Source organism: Tachypleus tridentatus, chromosome 7, assembly GCF_004210375.1.
Source record: "Tachypleus tridentatus isolate NWPU-2018 chromosome 7, ASM421037v1, whole genome shotgun sequence".
NCBI lineage: Eukaryota > Metazoa > Arthropoda > Merostomata > Xiphosura > Limulidae > Tachypleus > Tachypleus tridentatus.
The window spans coordinates 187,705,958-187,728,610 of NC_134831.1; the positions used below are offsets into that span (position 1 = coordinate 187,705,958).

The 22,653-nt window shown below is 31.2% G+C and overlaps 1 protein-coding gene across 1 annotated transcript in view; it reads right to left on the reverse strand.

The window, feature by feature from the left end:
• Positions 1–630: 630 nt before the first annotated feature.
• The window catches only part of LOC143257515 (uncharacterized protein ZK1073.1-like), a 61,081-nt gene continuing 39,058 nt past the window's right edge, over positions 631–22,653 (reverse strand). Inside the window, exons 5-14 of the mRNA XM_076516287.1 lie at positions 22,356–22,418; positions 18,080–18,140; positions 16,576–16,662; positions 13,613–13,690; positions 11,816–11,827; positions 10,052–10,161; positions 8,651–8,689; positions 6,311–6,443; positions 6,010–6,061; positions 631–5,298 (exon numbers count right to left, since the gene is read on the reverse strand). Of these exons, the coding sequence (XP_076372402.1) occupies positions 5,255–5,298; positions 6,010–6,061; positions 6,311–6,443; positions 8,651–8,689; positions 10,052–10,161; positions 11,816–11,827; positions 13,613–13,690; positions 16,576–16,662; positions 18,080–18,140; positions 22,356–22,418 (679 nt within the window). The 3' untranslated portion in view covers positions 631–5,254. The remainder of the gene's footprint in view (positions 5,299–6,009; positions 6,062–6,310; positions 6,444–8,650; positions 8,690–10,051; positions 10,162–11,815; positions 11,828–13,612; positions 13,691–16,575; positions 16,663–18,079; positions 18,141–22,355; positions 22,419–22,653) is intronic.

Consider the following 22,653-nt stretch of genomic DNA (forward strand, 5'->3'; position numbering starts at 1 on the left):
TTTGTACAATATTCATTCCAAAATTCCATGTTTACAGATATATTACAGTACATATCAGTTTGTACATTTGGTGTGATGGGGATTTGAACACACAATTGAATTAAGCACCTTAATTATCTGGCCATGCTGGGCACCATATTAGTTGTAGAAAATTACTTATACCAAAGAAATCAAACCATAAGATTAAAATTGTATGATACCCTGATAATCTAATGATCCAAACTCATATTTTAAAAAGAAGTCTGGTTTGTTCACTTTTACATATCCTCAATGTTAACTTGTACAATCCACATAGATCATTATGCATCCAGTACAGTATGAAACGTGTGGCACAAAATAAAAGTTAATGCCCCTGAATTACTGCATTTATTCCACTAGAGAAGTAATAAAGCTACCTGTAATATTCAAATGTTTAGAGTATTTATCCATGTCACAGTTTTTATTGTCACATTTCTAATAAATCTGTTCGATAAGTTTAAAGGAATTATTTTAAGTCTTATGATATGTGACCATGATCCTGGAAGAGCATGTATTAAAGAGAAATTATAGGGGTAACCATGAACTAAATGTTGCTGCTGTAATAATGAGAGAGAAAGTTTTTGTAAATTGCTTTGAATCTATGGAGCAAGGTGACCTGGAATTGTAGTTTTTATTCACAGACAATAGGAATGTTACAGTTTTTCAAAATCCAGTATAATCTCTATAAACTGTGTTAAATCATTATTCCTAAATACACTACTAGTACAAGGTGTTATTTCACGAGAAACTTTAAAGAACTTCATTTTAAATTTTTACTTTCATATTGGAAAATAAAGTCTGACTAAGCACAATTAATAGACCAGATCCACAAACAGTGGGAACTAAATATACATTGTTTTTGGCTTGCTTTGAATTTTGTGCAAAGCTACAGGAGGGCTATCTACACTAGTCATCCCTCATTTAGCAGTGTAAGACTAGAAGGAAGGCAGCTAGTCATCACCACCCTTGCCATCTCTTGGGCTATTCTTTTACAAATGAATGGTGGTATTGACCATCACATTATAACGCCCATATGGCTAAAAGGGCGAGCATGTTTGGTGTGATAGAAATTCAAATCTGCGGCCCTCAGATTAAGAGTCGAGTGCCATAACCTCCTGGCTATAGAAAAACCTTTGAAAATAACACCAAGAAAGAAACATAGACTAAGTAATAAGTGAATAATATGCTAAATGCAAACAAACTTCAGAGGAGTTAGAAAATGATACATAAGCTGGAATAAACATTTCTTGAAGGTATAAAAAGTTCACGTTTCAGTGGGTTTAGAAAATGAGAAGTGACATGGTTCCTCAGGTTAAAAAAATGTTTAAGAATTGAAATCCTCATGTTACATATATATATTCAACAATTTGATGTTAAATTTTGCTCATTTCTTTTTATGTTAAACATAAATATACTTCAAATAAAACTTGTAGCAAGTGTATTTCCACTTCTGTGGAAGATTCATTTCCTAATTATTTCAATAACTGAAAGAAAATGTCATACATGTTAAAAAAGCTGGAATATCTGTGTTTTGTAAGGTACAAAAGTGAGACAGGATATTGTACATGTTTAAAGCTGACAAAATTGTTTATCTTTCAATCAAATATCAGTTACACAAGTGAGATTAAAGATACACAGGAAACATAATTTTGGGCAACCAAGAATATAAATGATACAGAAATCTTGTTAGAGGTAGGCTTAAAAAGACGAGAGTTATAATTGCTGTTGATACTAAGTATTATAATATTGTTTGTTACTCAACTTACATAGCACCAGCCGATAATTAGTGACAAATTGAAAACTGTCAGGGATGAGTGATCCCTGTGATACTGGAAGGTGTTACTCAACTTGTTCCTTACTAAATGGAAAAGCTATTATGAGAATAGGACTTTATTCTGGAGTTTTACAAAATTGTGAAGTTCAAATTTTGAAGAATAGAATACAAAGTCATTAAAAGTAACAAATCAGACCCTAGCAAAGATGTTCAACTACATCTGAGAAAGGGTATTCAGCTAACATTTTCGTTGATGACATACTGGATACAATAGAAGGATATTTTATGTCTACAAGAAATATAGACCACTGAGGCTGTGTAAAGAGATTTGTATATTGTATCTTAAGATTTGCATGCAGTATTTCCAAAAACCAGAATAGCTGATTAAACAGAAATAAAGTCACTTCCTCTTAGATATAGAGAAGTACTTGATCACTAACATTTCTAAAATGGATAATAGAAGAGCCAAATGCTAATGAAACCAACAGTTTAGAAAGAAGAGATTGAGGTGATAAAAATATTCACTATCATAGGTTGCTAATTGTACAAGACCATATATTTTTGCACAAATGGTAGAACAAAAAAAAAAGTTCAGCGGTCCAATAGTAGATTCAAAAACTGCTGTAAGTTTGTACTCTTGATTGTATATTCAGTTAAACATGTATAAATATTTAAGAACCTTAAAATCAAATCAAACCATGCAACTAAAAATACAGAAATATTACTTGTGTTCATTATACACTTCAGTGATATATTATTTGTTACATCATAAACTTTGAGAAGACTAACCAATTGCACTATAAATAGGAATAGGAAACAAATTATTTTGATGAGTTTGTTTGCTATTTAAGCACAAAGCTGTGCAATAGGGTATCTTGTTCTGCCCACCAAGGGTATAAAAACCTAGTTTCTAACATTGTAAGTACAAAAACATATCACTGAGATGCAATTTGGATTGAATTTCAGGATTGTAGTGATGCTATGGAATACTGGGATGATGTTGACGGGACTGAACTTCTGGAACTGTGATGATAATTTTGCTGAAAAAATGTAAAGTTCTTAAGAAATGCAAAAACAGAAAGGAACTTAAAACTTATTAAATTAATTAAAAATAAATGTGTGTGTGTGTGTACAGATAATGGATCAATCAACATGTACCACTGGAGTACTTATTTGAGTATTTTCTCATTTACAATTTACCTTCCACTCCTGGATTTTGAAATTCAACTTGCCCTTTAATAATTTGTAACTGAATGTATTCTAAGCTAACACTATAGATATTAGCCATGATTATGGTAACTGTATTGCCAAAACTAGTTGGCTCTATGTCATAAATATTTTACCTTTTATTGTGCCAAAAAAGTGGCTTTTTGTGTCTTTCAATTTTAAAATTTTTTGATACATTTGGCTTTATTACTTTTAAAATAGAATATGTATAGTAATTAGAGAACAGCTATCCTTTTTCTTGTATTACTTTTTAAGACCACCTGGGCCATTAAAGACGTTTAAAAGGTTCCATGTTGCAGTTGCATAAGTTAATATATGGAATTAAGTAAAAGTGAAAATTTTCATAACATGCATCTAGACTATTAAAAAGAAAGAAAGAAAACTTTGAGCTTTCATTCTTAAACACCTGATACATGACTAAGTTATTGTTGATTTTGTGTGCTTATTATGAATATCCATTATTTTCAGTGGAGAAAACAAAAAATGAGTAAAATATCTTCTGCACAGTAATCAACCTGAATAAAGATGAAACAGAAATACAGTATAAGGAAAACAGAATACAACCAAAAGTGTTTTAATCAGGATTCAAAAATACTCTTTATCTGGAAAATCTATATGAACTATCAGTAATGTGCATGACTGGCTCATTTGAACACTCAATTTTACTGACAGCTATTTATTCCTGCTGGAACAGTGGTAAGTCTTTGGATTTACAACACTAAAATCAGGGGTTCAATACCTCTTGATGGACACAGCAGATAGCCCAATGTGACTTTGCTATAAGTAAAATATACACAGATATTCTTATGCATGTATTTATGAACACATCATCACATTACCTAAAATAGACTTGTCACCATTCTCATATGATTATGTCAATTAATTTAAGGTTTGGCATGGGAGAGATTTGAAATTTACCTTCCTGTATTATATTGATCAAACAAGGAGATAGTAATTATACATAAGTGTTTTTATCCATTTCACAGAAGCAACACTTTTATTTAAGGTAACTTTCCTTCACATTTTGTGTTCAAACATTGACTGGCCTCATTATTCTATGAACCTATTATTCAGCACATCAATGTTAAGAGTTTACGCTAAATATGGTTTAAAGGGGATACCTGCAGTACATAATATCCCTGATGAAATTTAACCATATATAGTATCTTACCTATGAATCCCCATGCTCTAACTGAATGAGGATGGATATATTATGTGAAGGTTTAGTAACACTCTTAGAAGAAAACTGATACGGTCTCTATGTCCAAGTTGAATGTGGTCCAAAATTAGCAAGATTATATGATTACTATTCAAATGCTTGCAAGTTGTTTTTATCATTTTAAGGATAGCAGAAATAGAACAAAAGAGAAAGATTTCTAAAATGAAAATGGGATCTCAAATCAGAGAGCTTAGACAATGCTAGGAAAAGTGCAGAGCTCAGAGATTATGATACTCAAGTGAACAAAGAACACAAAATATCCGTCGATATGTAGCATTTACTGTATTCATATTAATTATTGGTCCTTTTACAGTAAATGTAATAAATGATTTCTGAGAGATATGTTTTATAAATACAATAGCTGGAACAACCCAGCATATTACAAATGCTGTTTCATATGCCAAAAATTGTTTATAAATAAAGAAAAAAAAATTATGGAAAATCTTTATTATAACTTCAAATGACAATAACTATAAGTGACCAAATTCATTCGTTATATAGTTGCTCTAAAGCAATTTGATAAAAAATGATTTTTGAAACAAATATTCTTCATACTTGATTGGATTATCAAATACAATGTTAGCTTTCTTCAGTAGATGAACACTTGAACAACTGTTACTAGATTTACTCTTGTAAACCTGCATCAATGAAAATAGCACAAGATTACTGGCTTGTTTAATTAGTCTCTAAATCCAACCAAACAACTAGTTATTCGATATAATAAGTGGAGATAATGCTTCTAATGCCTTTTATAGAACAAATATATTAAAAATCATATTCTTGAATAAATACAGTGTTTGAAACTATGGAAAAAAGCATTTAAATCTTCAAGAGCTAATAAAATCTGTGTCTTGCTCTGATACAATATATCTACAAGTATCAACAGTCATTTAACAACAACTACATCAGCATTCCAGTTTTTGTAAACCTCCAGTTACTAAACCAACTTTATTTCCATAATACTAAAGTAAGGGTTGGCTCTTATTTGTGCCATTCCTCCTTCTTGTTAACTCCCATTATGAAGAGATAGATGACTGTCTAGACATAGGCAGGGTACTCACTATGATAGAAGAAAAAATATATTGTTCTTACAAGGTAATTTGAACTGAGCATCAAAATGTATACATTTATACCATCACTGTGAATAAAGCTGGGTGACTAGTGGTATTTTGCAAACTAATTAACCTGTGACCCTATTAATCGATTACCTCTGACTAAATTAGTAAAGCATTCCTCAAACTGTGGTATATACAAAAAAGAGAAAAATAAAAGATTAGTGCCAGGTGCTGCTGGATAGCTGTCTTCCAACTATTCAGAACTTCAAAATTAGTAACAATAGCAAATAGCTTTAGTTGCTTTGCCATAAGAGAGCTGGGGCAAACAAATTTATTGGTGGCAAAATTTCAGTTACTTGGATAGTTTAGTCAGAATAATTGGAAATTCCAATTTTAATTGGTTCATTAATTTCATAACAATCAATATAATCAGAATTTCAAATGGTAATTTTCATTAATCAGTTGTTTACATGAAACTATCTGATTGAGTCACCCAGTTGTACTGTGAAAATGTTGTTTCACAATGTAAGTAACACAACAGAATACACGTCTTGAACTGTAATAATAAAACTAAGATATTTCTTCTCGTCATTAGTAAGAGCTGGAGTGCTTCTTACAATTTCACAATTATTTTTGCATGCTTTATGAAACTGATGGAAATTTAATATTGTGGTAGTATAAAAAAACTTTCTTAGGTGATGAAATATTAAACTTACAAAGTCCCAGTCCTTGACAAAATAGCAACAGGTTGTGAGCTAGAATGTCAGGCTGAAAATACACAAAATAGCCTCATATATTAAACAGAAAATGTTTATCCTCATACTTTAGAGTATTGTTAAAACATGTTTTTACAAATTACATTTTTCATAATGCATATTTCAGTGCATATTTGCTATATTTTTTCATTTATTTTATATTAATCCACAAGTAATGTAATTCATTTAAATGTACTTAATACTGTTTTGTATGTTACTAATAAATATATATATTGCAAGATACAATGTTAAAGTAACTTACATTTTCCAACAGTACATCGCCAACACCATCCACCTTCAGAAGTGTAGTACGTCTTGGGTCCATGGATGCATGCATAGTATGGACTGTGTGAAGATGGGAGGCCTTGGACCCTGTCACCAACAGTGTGTCAACCCTGTAAGATACATTATTAAATCAAGGTTCCTCAATCTGTTTTGTTCCATCAGCCATATTTTTGATAAATTGGCCTACTTAACATCATATCTGCTGTAAAACATGCCATTATATCATGGGTGAACCATGAGCAATGCTACCCAAGCATGGTACGTAACAACTGCAGCTGGTTTGTTACAAAGTGTCACTTCATTCATGTAACTGGTAATCTAATTAAAAAATGCCATAGGTGTGAAAAAAATGCAACTTAAAGGAATGAAATAAAATCACTAACTATACTTAGAACATTGATAGGAATATTAAATGTTCATTAATTGGTTAGCTTGGCCAAGTTTTTATGATATTGATGTATTAAATTTGGTAAAACAAGATACATGGCCTAGCTAACTAATGAATGAATGTTAACTGTAAACTTCCTGTCAATGCTGTAAGTGTAACTACCAGTTTGGCTGCCAATGTCAAGTTCATTCCATTAAGTTGCACACTCAATCCATTTCTGACCTCACCTTTTTTTTTCCCCCCACATCTAAGATGTTTATGATTAGATATCGCAACATTTTTGTCAGTACACACCAACATGCCACAGCAAGTAAGAAAGTGACACATGAGAGTAACCAATATTAGCTCTAGGATTACAACCCTATTATTTGGAACAAACCTTTACATAACCAACAAGGTTCTTTAAAATATGTAGTGGTGGTTTGTTTCTCTTTAACACAAAGTTAATAGTTTCCTTTATAGTAATGTCATGGAATTTAGATCAACAGTTTCTTGTCATCACCCCCATGCAATTGTTACAGCCATATCAAGCATTATTATTTATGCTAACTGCTTAAGCTAACTTCACATTGCATAAATACTGTTTAGTTGGGATAACTTCATGAAATTTAGTAAATTTATGTTGAAATGTTGGCAGAGAATAATCAATAATAACCATTGACCTGTATGATTCTTTTTAAAACTTGAGCAAGAAACTGTTAATCTAGTTTACGTGACATAACCAATACTTATGCATATACATGTCCCTTCACCTCAATTTTTTACTGCTCAAAATCAGACGTCATTAATCCAAATAACAAAAAAACCAAAAATGGTCCACTTTTACTCTAAAGTGAAGCTCTAATAATAATGATAATAATATCAGACTGATAGCCAATGCAACTTTTTGTGTGTATGCAAACATTTTTATCAAATGTTAGCAGTTTTTGTTGAATAACTTTGGACAGTTGCTTACATTTACACTGAGTAAGATTCCTAACTGTAGATTACAGAGAGCTATGAAAGTATATTTTTTTTCTATGAAATAAAGTTTTCAGACTTTTGGTACAAAGAAAAATAAAGGAAGAAACTTGATCAATATTAAATATATTATACCTCAGGTAGTTCTTAATATACTGACATGATAACTGGCATGTGAACTAAAAGTCCAGTTGAGCACAGCCACTAAAAATGTATGGCTGTCTGGATTACCACAGCCTGAGATATGGAAAATGGAAAGTCGTTAAACTGTCACTCCTGTTAGTAACACACAGTGTGCCCTGTAGCAGGTTGATTTGATCACATGACACATTACAGCATGTCTTGACGATTTATTTAGTGTTTTAAATGGTTTGTTGTCATGAACCACTTGAAGCAATTCAATAGGCAATATAATATTTCAGAGATATGCATTGGGTACCACTAAATTAGATAGTTTTTAACTTTTAAACTATAATACTTATTTTGTGTGGTGTAACTATGAAACAGACTATTAACGTAATGCTTTCGAAAATGCAGGGCTAATTTAGTAGCATTAAAAGTTTTACTTTCCCAACCTCATAGGTTACTATGTTTTTATACTGTTTATAGAAAAAGTTTTTCAGAAGGCTTGTAAACAAAATGCTAAATGTATTACACCTTAACTTAAATAGCAAAAATAATAATTACACTAATTATGTGTTAATTATTCATTAAACAGCAATTATCTATATAATACCCAACATGACTTTTAGCCTGTTGAACATACCTTTATATAGATGTGACCTCATTCTCCTTATTGAATAACCAAGAACTCAAGCATTATGTTTGCTAGGCATAGCATATACAATGGGCTAGATTTATGGTATCATCTACATAGAAAAATGCAAATTTTACGTTTATATAAATAAAGATACTGAGAACGTTTAGATACCTTGGAAATCTGAAATGAATTAGGCCTTCAATACTTACTTCATTTTGTCTTTCAAGATGACAGAAATATCTGTACGGCTATAAAAACATACAATATATGAGATATATCAATTAAATAACAAAACAGAAAAACATCATTAAGTAACTTTACCCCATCACTTCCATGATACACTTATGTATGTAATTATACAACTTTTATTCAAATCAACATTAGCCATGTCTCCCTGTTATTGACTGAATATGAGCCATTCTTTTCAAACTCATCTTTGTGTAAGTTTTGATCACAAAATTGCATAGAGGTAAACTTGGTAACACCAAATTTAAACTTATTTATATTTCAAAAAATATTTTGGAGAAACTATTATCAGTACTAGAGCTGTCATTACAGAAAATGTTTGTATGAGACTGTACTATCTGCTAGAAAAACTGGTCAATACTTAACAAGTTGTGTTTCTATGTAACTGTATACTACCTCCTGGGAAAAAAACTAGTATCAGTACTGAACCAGTTGTGTTTTTATGTAACTGTATACTAACTATTTGCTGGAAAAGTTAGTATCAGTACTGAACTAGTTATGTTTCTATATAACTGTACTACCTACTAGGAAAGTTAGTGTTAGTAATACACCACTTATAACAGAAAACATTTGTTCAAAACTGAGAGACTGTAGTATCTCTTGTATAAATTAATATCAGTGCTAAAGAAAGCATTTACTTTAGTCTGGTAACCTGTTAAACAATTTAATACTGGTACTGCAAGTGTTAAAGAAATCATTTCTCTAAGACTACAACCTGCTAGAAGAGCTGATATCAGTACTATACTAACTTACAACTAAAGAGAGAAACAGTTACTATTACATAAAAATATATTTAAAACCCTGTATTAATTAAGGTTTTGGTTCAGCTCTCTGGCAACCTTACTTTTGCTATCATTTATAATAATTTTGTGACTGTTAATCCTTTCCTAGGATATCAATAATAAAAGTAGTTAGTTTTTCAGAAATTAATATGCCATTGAAAATGCCAGTACAGTTAAGCTGGGTTTACATGGTACTCAACTATAGTTTATTATATATTTAGTCATGTAATCATTATCCTGACAACCTGCCACTGTTAATACCATAACAAATGATGTTTATGTAACTTCTACAATTAAAATTTATTCCGAAGTTTGGTGTTTTATACACAGTTTTACCCTTAGCTACTAAAAAGAATTGTCATAAGCTTAGTTACTGTATGTAATTCGACACAACTTACCTATTGTTAGACATCTTCAGGTTAACAAAAGATGACCTAAGATATTCAAAACATTAATCTGCACTTTATTTTACTTAGTTTTAATACCAATACCAGCCATCCTATGAGTACGTAGTGTAAAATAATTTATATGTTACAGTGACAGAATGAAATAACAGGTAACCACAAAGAAATGACAACTTACGCAAGAAAGGCTTCCACATAAAGGCGCAGGTTACGAGGATTAATCCGACTCTGAAGCTTTTTAATGTAGCTTTTAATAACTTTGTCTTTGTTTTCAGCTTTTTCAATTTCCTGGATGTGCAAAGTTTAACATGTTTTAGCTAACATTTATTTGAAGAGGTTGAAACAACCTGATAAATTAATGTTTCTAGTACATATAGTTGCAATGTGTAGGACTGAATTTCTTATGGTTAAAAACACTGATTTCTTACATATATTGCTAGTTTTCTATACACTTAACATAATGTTTAGAGCCCTGTAGGTCCATCTAGGCTGTCCCATCCTCTAATTTGAACAAAAACTATTGAATAAAAAAAACAACGTTAAAGCCATCCCTTATCATTTACATATCTATCAAGCATGTTTTTGAACTCACTCAAATTTACAGCCCCCACAACTTCCAAAGGCAACCCATTCCATAGATCAAACACCCTATTTGAAAATAAAATTGTCTCAGCTGAAGACGGTTTCCACCTTGCCTAAATATATACTTGTGTTCCCCTAGTTCTATAATAATCACTGTTAAGTATGGACAAAAAATATTATTTCATCAGTGATAAATATATTTTGCAACAAAATACAATAATTAAAAGTGTATGAATTAAAATACAATCACATTTACACAATAATATAATCAAACCTAATTTCAGTTATTCTAAACGAAAGGTTACATTCATAAATGTGAAAACGTATATATACAATATTAGTAGTCTCAGCTTGTTTAAAAACATTTAATCAATAATAATAATAATTCACAATGTATAGAATACTACACTGAAATAACTCATTTAGAATGGATTTCTAACAATAACAACAAAAGTATAAATAAATAGGATATCGTGTTGTGGATTCCAGGGATCTAGCCTAAAGCCAAGTGCACAAAATTTATCATGAAAGTCAAAATTTTAAACTTAAATCATTTCTGGATTAAGCCGTTTTTTGTTATATCACCAACATTTTAAGCAGAAAACAAACGTCTTTAATCATTAGAGACTCTAGGTTAAGAAATCAGGAAATATTTTTCCATTTTTGTTTATAAATTTCATTTTATACTTTCAATACATAAACTAAAAACAATATTAGGTTATACTTTTGTTGCTAAGAGCCATGAAATAATAGCCATTACTGGAACAGTGTTACCAAAATACATTGGCTTTTCTATATTTAAATTTAAATTGTTCATGTAATTAATTTTTACTAATAATTATTCTATAAATATGCCACAAATTCATTTCATTAATTTTATATTAATTTTGATTGGCTTACAAAAGATTTACTGATATTTGACTTATCTACCGTTTTGTTGGTCAAACTTGATTTTATAAAGTTTATTGAGTTCAGTCAGCTATGAAATGTACGATTATAGTGTTGGGTGTGGGTGGTAGTACTTGCCCCATCGTTTTTAATGGGGTATGTGCTCAGGAATTAACCCTTAAATGGCAGCCATCATAACTTGATGCTGCTATCTACAACATTCCTGCTATTTAAGGGTTAGTAATCTACAAAAAGGAAACAAATCACAATTTCAGTTTTGACTTCTGATATGATTTTAAATTCATTTAGTCATTTTTATGTTAATTTATCAAAATTTGTTACATGAAACTTATCCTAAAACTCAAATTGTCTCATTGAAATGTTTAAAACCTGTTTAGAGTACATAAATTACTGACTATTGGTTCTATTACAGATTAATCAAAACTAAACAACTATCACTAAACCACCTTACCTGTTCTATCAGCTAGAAGTAGTAGGCATGATGAATCAAACACAGGCAGCATACAACAAAATTCAGGAGAGTTGTATGAGAGTAAAGGAAATAATATATTAGTATTTGGTTGTCATTGATGAGTTATTACTAGCTATACTAATGAGCTATTTATTAGGACATTTTATTTCAAAACAGTTATCAAATATGTAGTTTTTATATGCACTTAGAATAAGATTTTTACTGTCCAAGAAAAATCATAAGTTAACTATTTCATCATATAAACTGTACATTGTTCACAACATATTTAAGTCAAACACAATATAATGTTTTAACATTTAGTGCTTTTACATCATTCAAGTTTATTTGTGTGAAACACATAAAAATAGCTCATAAGTGTTGTACAGGTGATAAGATTTCTTGTTTCTGTTTTTAATTATTTATTTTTTACTTACATATTTTCTTAACCTCGTTATTATTATCATTCAAATATACTGTTCACATCTCTTTGCATAATCCTATTCCTTAATATCAAGCCACCTTAATCTTATGTATTCTTAGCAACTTAAATGCCAAAATTGATAGAACCTGTTAGATCTAGTGGTTCTTTTAGTTCAACACTGCATCATTATAACCATACTTGTGGGTGATAATTTTAATGGAAAATACTCGCATTTGCTCCTGATACTGGTCATTTCTTAATATCTTTTTGCAGCAAACACAAACCTAATCGTAAGAACCCCAGTAGTTTGATATTTTTTTGCAACAAACATTCACACTTGGTCCTAACTATACCCTATATGTTTGATATTTCTTGTAACAAACACTGACACTTAGTCCTAACTATACCCTAGATGTTTGATATTTCTTGCAACAAACACTGACACTTAGTCCTAACTATACCCTAGATGTTTGATATTTCTTGCAACAAACACTCACACTTAGTCTTAACTATACCCTAGATGTTTGATATTTCTTGCAACAAACACTCACACTTAGTCTTAACTATACCCTAGATGTTTGATATTTCTTGCAACAAACATTGACACTTAGTCCTAGCTATACCATAAATGTTTGATATTTCTTGCAACAAACACTCACACTTGATCCTAACTATACTGTAACTGTTTGATACTTCACTAAGATGAAATAAATTTGATATAATTATAAAATGTGATTCTACAGATATTCTCAAGTGTGATAAAATTCTTGTATGTATTTCAATGACTTTTAACTGACATTATACTAAAGATATCTTATTATGTAACTGTATACTTTAAATTCTGAAAGTCACTAGGAAAACAGTTCATTTTTAGAACTTATAAGTTGCTAAGAAACTTTTTTAAATTAATTGTTTAAATGTTCATTTTATTTAATGTTTACTAGGCTTTCTGTTTTGTTCTCTTTATTATTTATCTTATGCTCTAGCAACTTGTGATGTGGTAGAAAACATGGAAATTCATACCTGTTTATGAAATTTAAGTTATTTAGCTGAAATTTAATGTCTTTTTTTCCCCTTATGGGTAGTATGAAATATATTTAAATAGAATTATTTTGTAGTGGGAGAAAAAGAAAATAATCAGTGTAACTCTGATATTTATACAGATGTGCTCACATTTTGTCACTTGAATTAGAAACATTTTTTTTCTGTGTCCATTTTTCTTCCCTACATAAATATTTGGGTGAAAACAATGTTTATTAGAAGGAAACTTAAACTAATTCAATAAATAATTTTAAAAGAATTAAAGAGCTTCTACTGAACCTTTCCACACATAGTTATTTTAGAATTTAGAATCCTCACAAATTCCCTCATCTTACCGTTCCAAACTTGTGAAAAAGGAGATATTGTTCAGCAGTTGGATGCATTCCTACCGTTTGGAGTTTCCAGTTCATAATCTAAATTAACAAAAAAGTATATATTTCAATTATCAGTGACTCACTGTAACCTAACTTGTTTTTTATATATATAGCTCAACTATCTTTTCAAGTATTGCAGAAAGTTCCAGACATTGTATTGCTATGCGTATTACCTTTCATCAAATTCACTTTCTACCAGAAAACAAAGACGACTTTGAGAAACATCCAGATTGACAACATAAGATATAGAGGCCATTATGGCCATATCAATCTATTTATTATTAAATTACATATATAGATATATATTACATATATAGATATATATTTGAGAACAAAAAACAGGACAACAAAACTTTTCATCATTACAATTTTTTTTTTGTATTATGACAGAGAAATAGCAAATCTGAGAACCATTTTCACAGGACAGTTGTATATATATAAAGCAAACAAGATAACAGATCATAGAAATAAAACTTTTTATCATCAGAACAAGTTTTCAGAATTAAAACAAAAGAATAATTGTTTGTTTGTTTTTGAATTTCACGCAAAGCTACATGAGAGCTACATCTGCTCTAGCCATCCTTAATTTAGCAGTGTAAGACTAGGGGAAAGGCAACAAGTCATCACCACCCACCACCAACTCTTGGGCTACTCTTTTACCAACGAATAGTGGGACTGACCATTACATTATAATGCCCCCATGGCTGAAAGGATGACCTTGTTTGGTGTGATGGGGATTCGAACCCATGACACTCAGATTACGAGTCGAGGTCCTGAACCACCTGGCCATGCTGGGACCAACAAAAGAATAATAGACTAAAGAAAATGTATACTGTGTAAGAGTAAAAACCATATGAGGAGCATAAGAACAGAAAACTAACTATTTTATTCCCTTTGGCATGAAATCTGTGTATATTAATTTAGAACAACAAAAGACAACAGTTTCAATTATTAAGGCAGCTTCAGTGACACACACATGTACTATAGGACAAAGGACAAATCACAAATTTAGCTTGTCAACTACATAAAGTATTAAATTATCCTAAATATTTCCTAGTATGACTAAGGTCTTTGTGAACTAAATAAGAAAGAAAACTCAAACATCCCAATTTTTCTCAGTAACGTTTAAAAATACACGAGAAAGTGTGTTATCCCCATAACCTTTGATGATAACACAATACTCTCCATTTGTTGCTCCAGCTCACGACAGTATTTAGTGATTTCTGAATGTGAGATATGGCCATTAGTGGATATCTAGAAATGCTCGAGATAGCAATGTCGTCAGCAAATTGTGATTTGTAAGTTAGACTAGGAAAAGGTAAATCACTAACGAAAATAATGTAAAGGAGTGGAGAGAGAACGAATCCTTGGGGCAATCCTGCAGTGATTTTGAAAGATTTTGATAAGATCTTGTTGACTCTTATTTGAGCTGTTCTATCTGCAAGGAAGTTTGATATCCATCCAATAATAGTTTGATTTACTTTCAAGTTGTTTGATTTATACTTGATGAAGTTATGCCAGACAGTGTGAAATGCTTTTTTAACATCTAAAAATATGCCTATGGTTACCTGATTGTTATCAAATGCTTTGTAAACTGATTCAGTGAGTCATATGAGGTGATCAATTGTTTGTGTATTTTTCTGGAAGTGATTTGAGATTCGGGGAGAATGTTATTTATTTCGCAGAAATGAAGGAGGCGATTTGATGTTTTTTTCTCAATCAATTTGCTAAGACAGCTTAACAGGCTGATGGGATGGAAGCTGTCAGGATTAATCCTATTTATTTGTTTCTTTGGAATTGTGATAATAGCTTTTTCCAAGTGTCGGGGTAATAACCTGTTGTTAGTGAGAGATTCATGATGTTTGTGAGATGTTGTAATGGGAGTTTGGAGCCTTTTTTAAGAATAATATTAGGTATTTGATCGTGTCTGGGGGAAATGTTTTTCAGGTTAATTTTGAGTTCAGTGGTGGTGATTTTTCTATTAATTGAACTGAAATGGCTGTTTAGAATGTTACCAGGAAATTGTAGTGTGAAAGAAGATTGATTTGTGTGTATGTAATTGTTAACATGTGGTTGGTGTTGTGTGTCAAAGTTAGGAGAATTTAGGTCGATAAAGGAAGATTCATAATAGTTGGCTTTGTCTGAGTCCATCCTCAAGATTGTGTTGTTGTGTGTGATGTGTTGGAGTAAGTAATTTGTGTTTTTATCCGAGGAAATGCTCATAAATTTTTTTCAAAATTCTTTTGGGTTATTCCTAGTTTTTTTCTAAGTTTTCACAAAAGTTAACTTGTTTCGTTTCCTATTTTAATTTGTTCTTTAATTTTTGCATTTGTTCTGTTGATCTGTGTTCTGATGGTTGGGTCACATGTTGCAAAATGAGTTTGTCTTAGCCATATGCATTTGATTATTAGAGCGTGAATTTCTGGTGTTAAAGTCCATTGACTGTGGGAGTATTTTTTCTTTATTTGTGGAATTGTATTTTTAATGGTTTTTATGTATGGTTTCAGTAACTTGCTTTACATAGTTGGCTATTTTCGTTTTATTGTTGGCATGTTCAACTGAGTGTGGTAGATGGAAGTCGAGATGATGAGCACATTTATTACACCAAGAACAATCAGACCTCAGTATGCAAATGATGGTGACTCTGGAAGCTCTGACCTCACAGGACGATCACATTTATTAGACCAAGATTTATAGTAAGGACTGATTCTCCAATACAACATCACTAATGGAAAAACTCATGAACACACAGTTAACAAATATCAGTTATGTTATTATGTAAACTATATATCTAAAACAAATCAATGACAATAACAGTGAAATAAATAAACTGATCACTATTTTCTTTCTGTCACAACGGTAGCTATTCAAATCCATTAATATACACATAGATGTATTATCCATGTCTCGAACAATAAACTCACCTTGTCATTAAAATACTCCATTATACCTGCAACAGTAGAGGTACAGTGAATGAGAATATTCCCAAGGACACGATTTGGGAAAGCCATCTGAAAAGTAAATATCTCAAAATATCCAGATGTAACCAGGAAAATTACATTCACAATCTGAGTGTCATAAAATTGCCGAATGCAATATCGAATAGAATAATGTTATATTATTTAAAGAATTTAGTTATTGAAACTCCTGACAGTAAGAGGATTATTTTAAAATAAACTTGCTTGCATATTAGAGAATCAAAACTAAATGAAGCCTTACAGTAAACTCTTGCATTTTGAAAGCTTATTTTCAGGCTTTTTAAAATTTTCAAAAAGGTGTTTAATCACAACAATGAACATGAACTATGATAAAACAGAACAAGTACAGAATGCATGTATTTTGTCAAAGTGCAATTAATGCTTTTAAGTGTTGAACTTATGGTTCAAGTATTTTGGGAAGCTTAAACCAATAGCATCTTAGTATTGTAAATTCTCCAATAAAGTTTGTATGACATCTTTTATGTTGACAGTTTAATCATTCTAAAAAAAATTTTGTAAATCCTATAGAAACGAGCAAAGAGGAATAGTGTTTTTTTTAAATACCAACTTAAAATATTTTCTCACCAACTACTCCTAATAATGAATTTTTTTGATCAATCAATCAAACATCACATGCACTCATCCCTACTCGGAAACATGGTTCATCTTTCATGACGATGAGAAACCCACTTGAAGTAAAAATGTATCTCTAGACAGCTGGTATGGGTATTAACACTTTTATTAATAAGGCAGAGAACAACATTTCAACCTTTTTAGGTCATCTTCAGGTTAACAAAGATGCTTTATTAATAACAGTGTTAATACCCCTACCAGCTATCCTGAGATACAGGGTTCATCTTTCAGCCTAGAAAGATAAGTTTTCTTTTCAGTTAGGAACAATTATAATATCTTCTTGCACATTAGCATCTCAAATTAAAAGCGTCATTAAGATGAGGGTGAATCTGGTAACTAGTTGAATCTTTCATACAGTTAAGGGCCATACAAGTAAAAATTACACAACTAACACTGCCTTTGGTAATTTTTTCACCTACTTTTCTTTCATCTGTTTACACTTGATGGCTATGTAATAATTAATTATGCCACTCAAATAAATTACTTTCTCATGGCTAAGCTCTTTCAGTGTCTTTTGTTTTACAGCTACTACAAGTCAAACTCTTGTTAAGTCATTAAGTCAAAACACTTTGTTTTCCTCAGAACATGCAATATTTTACTTTCTTGAGGGGGTTACTGATAATAACTCTGTAATGTCCCAGGAAGTGACATAATTACATATTACAGTGAGCAATGTTTTATCTATATATTTAGCCAGCAAACAGCCTGACAGACTGAAAGCATATGAATCTAAATACATTGTTCAGGGTTAAGGCATTTTGCTGTAAACAGTTCATTATATTGTTAATCAGCAGACAGAAAAATGAGACAAACTTACAGCAAAGCGTGCCAGAATGTTGGCTCCGGCTCCTTCACCGAGTGTGACCACACACTTCACCCTAGTTAAAATAAAATACATGTTAAAATAAAGATTTTAAATTTCTTAATGTTAAGTAAATTTTTGAGAGTCTACCCTTTACATAAGAGGTATTTTAACACAGAATTACCTCTGTTGTTGAAACACTGCATTTTCAAAGACAGAATGGTTTGCAGCATAAGTGAATGCTAATACTAAATCCTTTCTACGTGTATACTTCATTTGGAACAGAAGTAAATCACCCCAGTAGAATAGAAAGATATGCAAGTGTAAACGGATTAACATGGTTATAGCTTTAAACATATGGTCAATGAGAATGGCATTAATACATGCAGAAATTGCAAGAAATTTACAAAAATACTACTTAAATATACCAAAAAAAGATGCATTCTATACTAGTTATGGAAGAATGAAATTCATAACTAATTTCAGTCATTACACAAACCTAAGTTCCAGCAAAAAACAACATAAAATTAATGGCTAATTTTCGTTCTGAATACACCTTACTACCAGTATTATGTTGCTAAAAGCATTATAACTTCTTGGAATGTGATGACACACTTTGTATGAAACAATTGTTAGTTAATTTAAATTAGTAACTCCAAACTAATAAGATATCATTTAAAGGCCTACTATTAGTAATATGTTCAGTACAAAGTTGGCCACTACACTGAATGGTGAAGTGTAGAAAATAAAAGTGTAATCCAAAACTAGCATCATAGTGAATTGAAAGTTAACATTTTCTTACAATGAAAATTTATTTCTTATAGGTGCTTATCTCTCCTCACACAAAAGGCTATCATCCTGATCGTTAACTGTTTCTAAGCATTGCTAAAAGAATTTTAGTAATTAGTGCACCAATTTCATGCCATTTCTGAACATGTATATATCGTGTGACTACTCTCCACCAAATAGTGTGTGTGTGTTATAGGAAAGCCACATCTGGCTACCTGCTGAGTCTATTGCCACCGAATAGTACTGCACCACTTATAATGATACAACAAGCTCCTTCTACTATTCACAGTCAATTCTCATGTTTGAGAACTGACAGATACTAGAATAAAAACTGTTTTTAGTGAGGAAGAAGTGTGGAAAGTATGTGAGGAAAGGAAAGTACCTCTTGGAAATACACAGTCCTTAGGAGGGAAAAAACAATCAAGGTAGAGAATTACACAAGAGAAATTGTAAACGGCACAAGAAACATTAATGGCTTAAATACTGGAACGACAGCACCCAGAAGTAAGGAGGAGGATGAAATAGGTCTTAAGGAAAAGATGGTACAAGAAACACGTAGCAAATAACTCAAAGGGAGAATGAGAAAGGGTAAAAAGAACCACAGTACAACACAAGAATGTCAAGAACAAGGGATGGAAAAGGAGGGAAATGAGAAGAGGAGAAAACGTTACAGAACTTGAAAAAATGTAAAGTGTTTTATAAGGTTGCCCAATAATGAGATGCAGTCCAAACAGACAAGCCCTTGGCAAATGGCCAAGGAAAGAAAAGATGGTGCTACATGAGGAGTCAGTACATGGGCTGAGGCAAGGGACTGGATAAAACCCAAGTATGAAGATGGAGTTTGACGATGTTAGGAGAAACTGCTTCCAAATAAGGTTGATGGAGGAGTGACAGATAAAGCCAGGAGACAATATACAAGTAAAGGCCAAAGCAGAGAGAACCAAGTCTCTACATGGAATAACCAGCAGGACAGCACAAGAAGTAGTCTAGATGATGGTTAGAACCTTCAATACCATGAAATATACCATAAATAGATCTGACCTTGAAACAAGTAAAACTACAAACACCTGCAATATACCACAAATACAAATATAACTTCTTATATCAAATCTTTCACATCTAGATCCATTCATCTATTATGCATCACTAACAGAACAAACCATTGGCTTCACCTTTTTCAAAATTAGAACTAAATACAAGACATCACAAACATAACAAAAACTGCCCAGTAAGATAGGGTTATTGTTACAATAAAAAAAATTAGCATCTGCAAAAGAACTATAAATTATGAATACAACTGGACCCACAATACATAAAAACAACTACACAGAGAGCAATAAAAGCAACATTCTACAGCCACCTGCCTTAAGGTATTACATGCACCATAAAGAACCATACAGGAGGTACCACAAGAATTACAAATATGCTAGATATCATCAGGTATAAATAACTATGTAACTGATATTAACTGTTAAGATGCTGTTGTACTGTTCCAGGTGGCAGGGTTCTGAAATGAGTTATTTCACACCAAGTAGCCTTAACACTTTTTATTGTTTACAAATAGACTAAAATTGATGATCCAGTTGGTGAAACAAGAAGTAGCAGGTAAATAACTTATACTGCTACTTCTTAATTAAGCATTCCAAAGTGAAACAGGGTCATTGGCCTATAGAATTGGTTGTGAAAACAGTGAGTTTCAAGAAAGCTTGATAGATATATGAATGATTGTTTGTTTTTATTTAATAGTTTCAGTTTGGCTTAGAGGATGAGTCACCCAAGATGGACCACAAGATCCCTAAACATTATGTAATGTTATTTCTTATTAGATCTTCAATATTAAAAGGTACCAAGCACAGAAAAATTACAATCCATACTGTATTGAAGTTAATAAACCAAACAGATGGGTTTGTATTTCATAAATCTTGTATTCAGATTCACCCAAAAGACTACTTTAAGAGTATTTTCAAGCAAAACTATTTGTATCATGATATTACATGAGATACAGCAATAATGTCTAAGAAAATTATGGTACATGCTATAATTCACAAAATGTTACAGTTACACACAAAATAAGGAAAATCATACCAATTTGTTTGTTTAGTTTCTTATGCCTTTATATATAAACACTGAAAATGTATTGAATGACTTACATTTAGATTGAGGGTAAGGGTTGTTTGCAATGATTACACTATGTAATAAAATTTTTACTTTTTCTTCTTCTTGGACAGAAAGTGTTATTTCCCAATTGCTTATGCCTAAAGTGAATGGAAAAGACCTATTTTTCTCTTCAAACTTTGCTTTTGTGATCTGGGAGTGTATAACGAAAACATGATGGGAGACTATATTGGGGCTGATACATGAAAGTGATTTACATTGCAGTTGCAAATCTCAAGAAACTACTCTAAACATTTTTGTTCATTTTTGTATAACTTTAGTATAAATACATGTAAATTTGGTTCATATGTTGTTTTATTCAGACCTCATGTGAATGAAAATGTGCAAATTTGCCCAATTTTACACAATTTCAATTTCTAAATTTCATTATCCAGGTCACAAAAGCAAAGTTTGAAGGGAATAATGGCCATCTTTTGAATTTTTACAACATAAGCAATTAATAAATAACATATACTATCCAGAAACAAAATTTGTGTCACATAGTGTTATCAACTGAAGTGTAAAGGCAGCTTTACATTAAACTACATAATGATGAGGGCTAAATTAAACTCAATAGAAAAATAAATAAAGATAAAAGTATAATGTTGGAAAAAGTTGAGAAATAGGTTTAAGGGCAGACTAAACTGTTATTCTTGTTATGTGAGAAATATAAGAAATAAATGGATGACTTGGAAACTTTGGTCAAAAGCTTGGATTCTGATGTAATGGAAATAACTAAAACTTGGCTAAATGTAGACAAATGTGATGACAGAATTATTCTGTATTTTACAGAAATTAAGTTATTTAATAAAGATAGAGTAGTAAAGGCAAGAATAAGGCTAGCTTTATGTGTAAAATGGGAGATGTATCTTGTTGAAGTTGAGGATATCAAAGTTAGTGGCAATGATTAGTTTGTAAAGCCTATTAATCCATTCATTGACATCAGACAATGAAGTAAGAAGTGAGAATAAAAGTAAGAAGTAAGAAGAAGGTCCAATAAGAAGAGAATTTTGAGAGGGCTATTAAGTAACAATAACTAATATGTAGTATTCACAATTTGTTAATGAAAGTTAAAAGGTATATCTTAATTAGATAAGACGTTTGCATGTAGGTACAGATGTGGATAGTAGCCATTTCTAGCAGCAGCTTTGAGTTCTTCAGAAAAGCTATTACCATTGTATGTTGGTTTACACATTTAAAACATTTCTATCGTTGATTACGCATATAACATGATAAACATCTCATTCAAAGAAACTGTAACAAGAATGCATCAGTAAATTCTAATAAGGGTTAATTTAAATGTTGAGAAATAAAACATTAACTTCTCTTTACATTAAAAGATACATACCCAAAGTAATCCAAAATGTTTACCATATCCTCTCCCAATTCTTGCATAGAGGGAAAAACATAACTGAAAGAAAAAGTAGATAAAGAATACCTGTAATGTTATTACACTAGCAATAGTACATCACAATTAAATTAAATCTGTTTTATAAATTATATACCTAGACATTCTGAAACATTTCTGGTGACAAACGGTAAATAAGTCATAAACTAGTGAATAAGCATTTTCATATCAACAGTACTTTTATAGGTAGTTGTTTAACAACTCTTTCAACAGTTTCTAATGGCTGATGATTGTATTG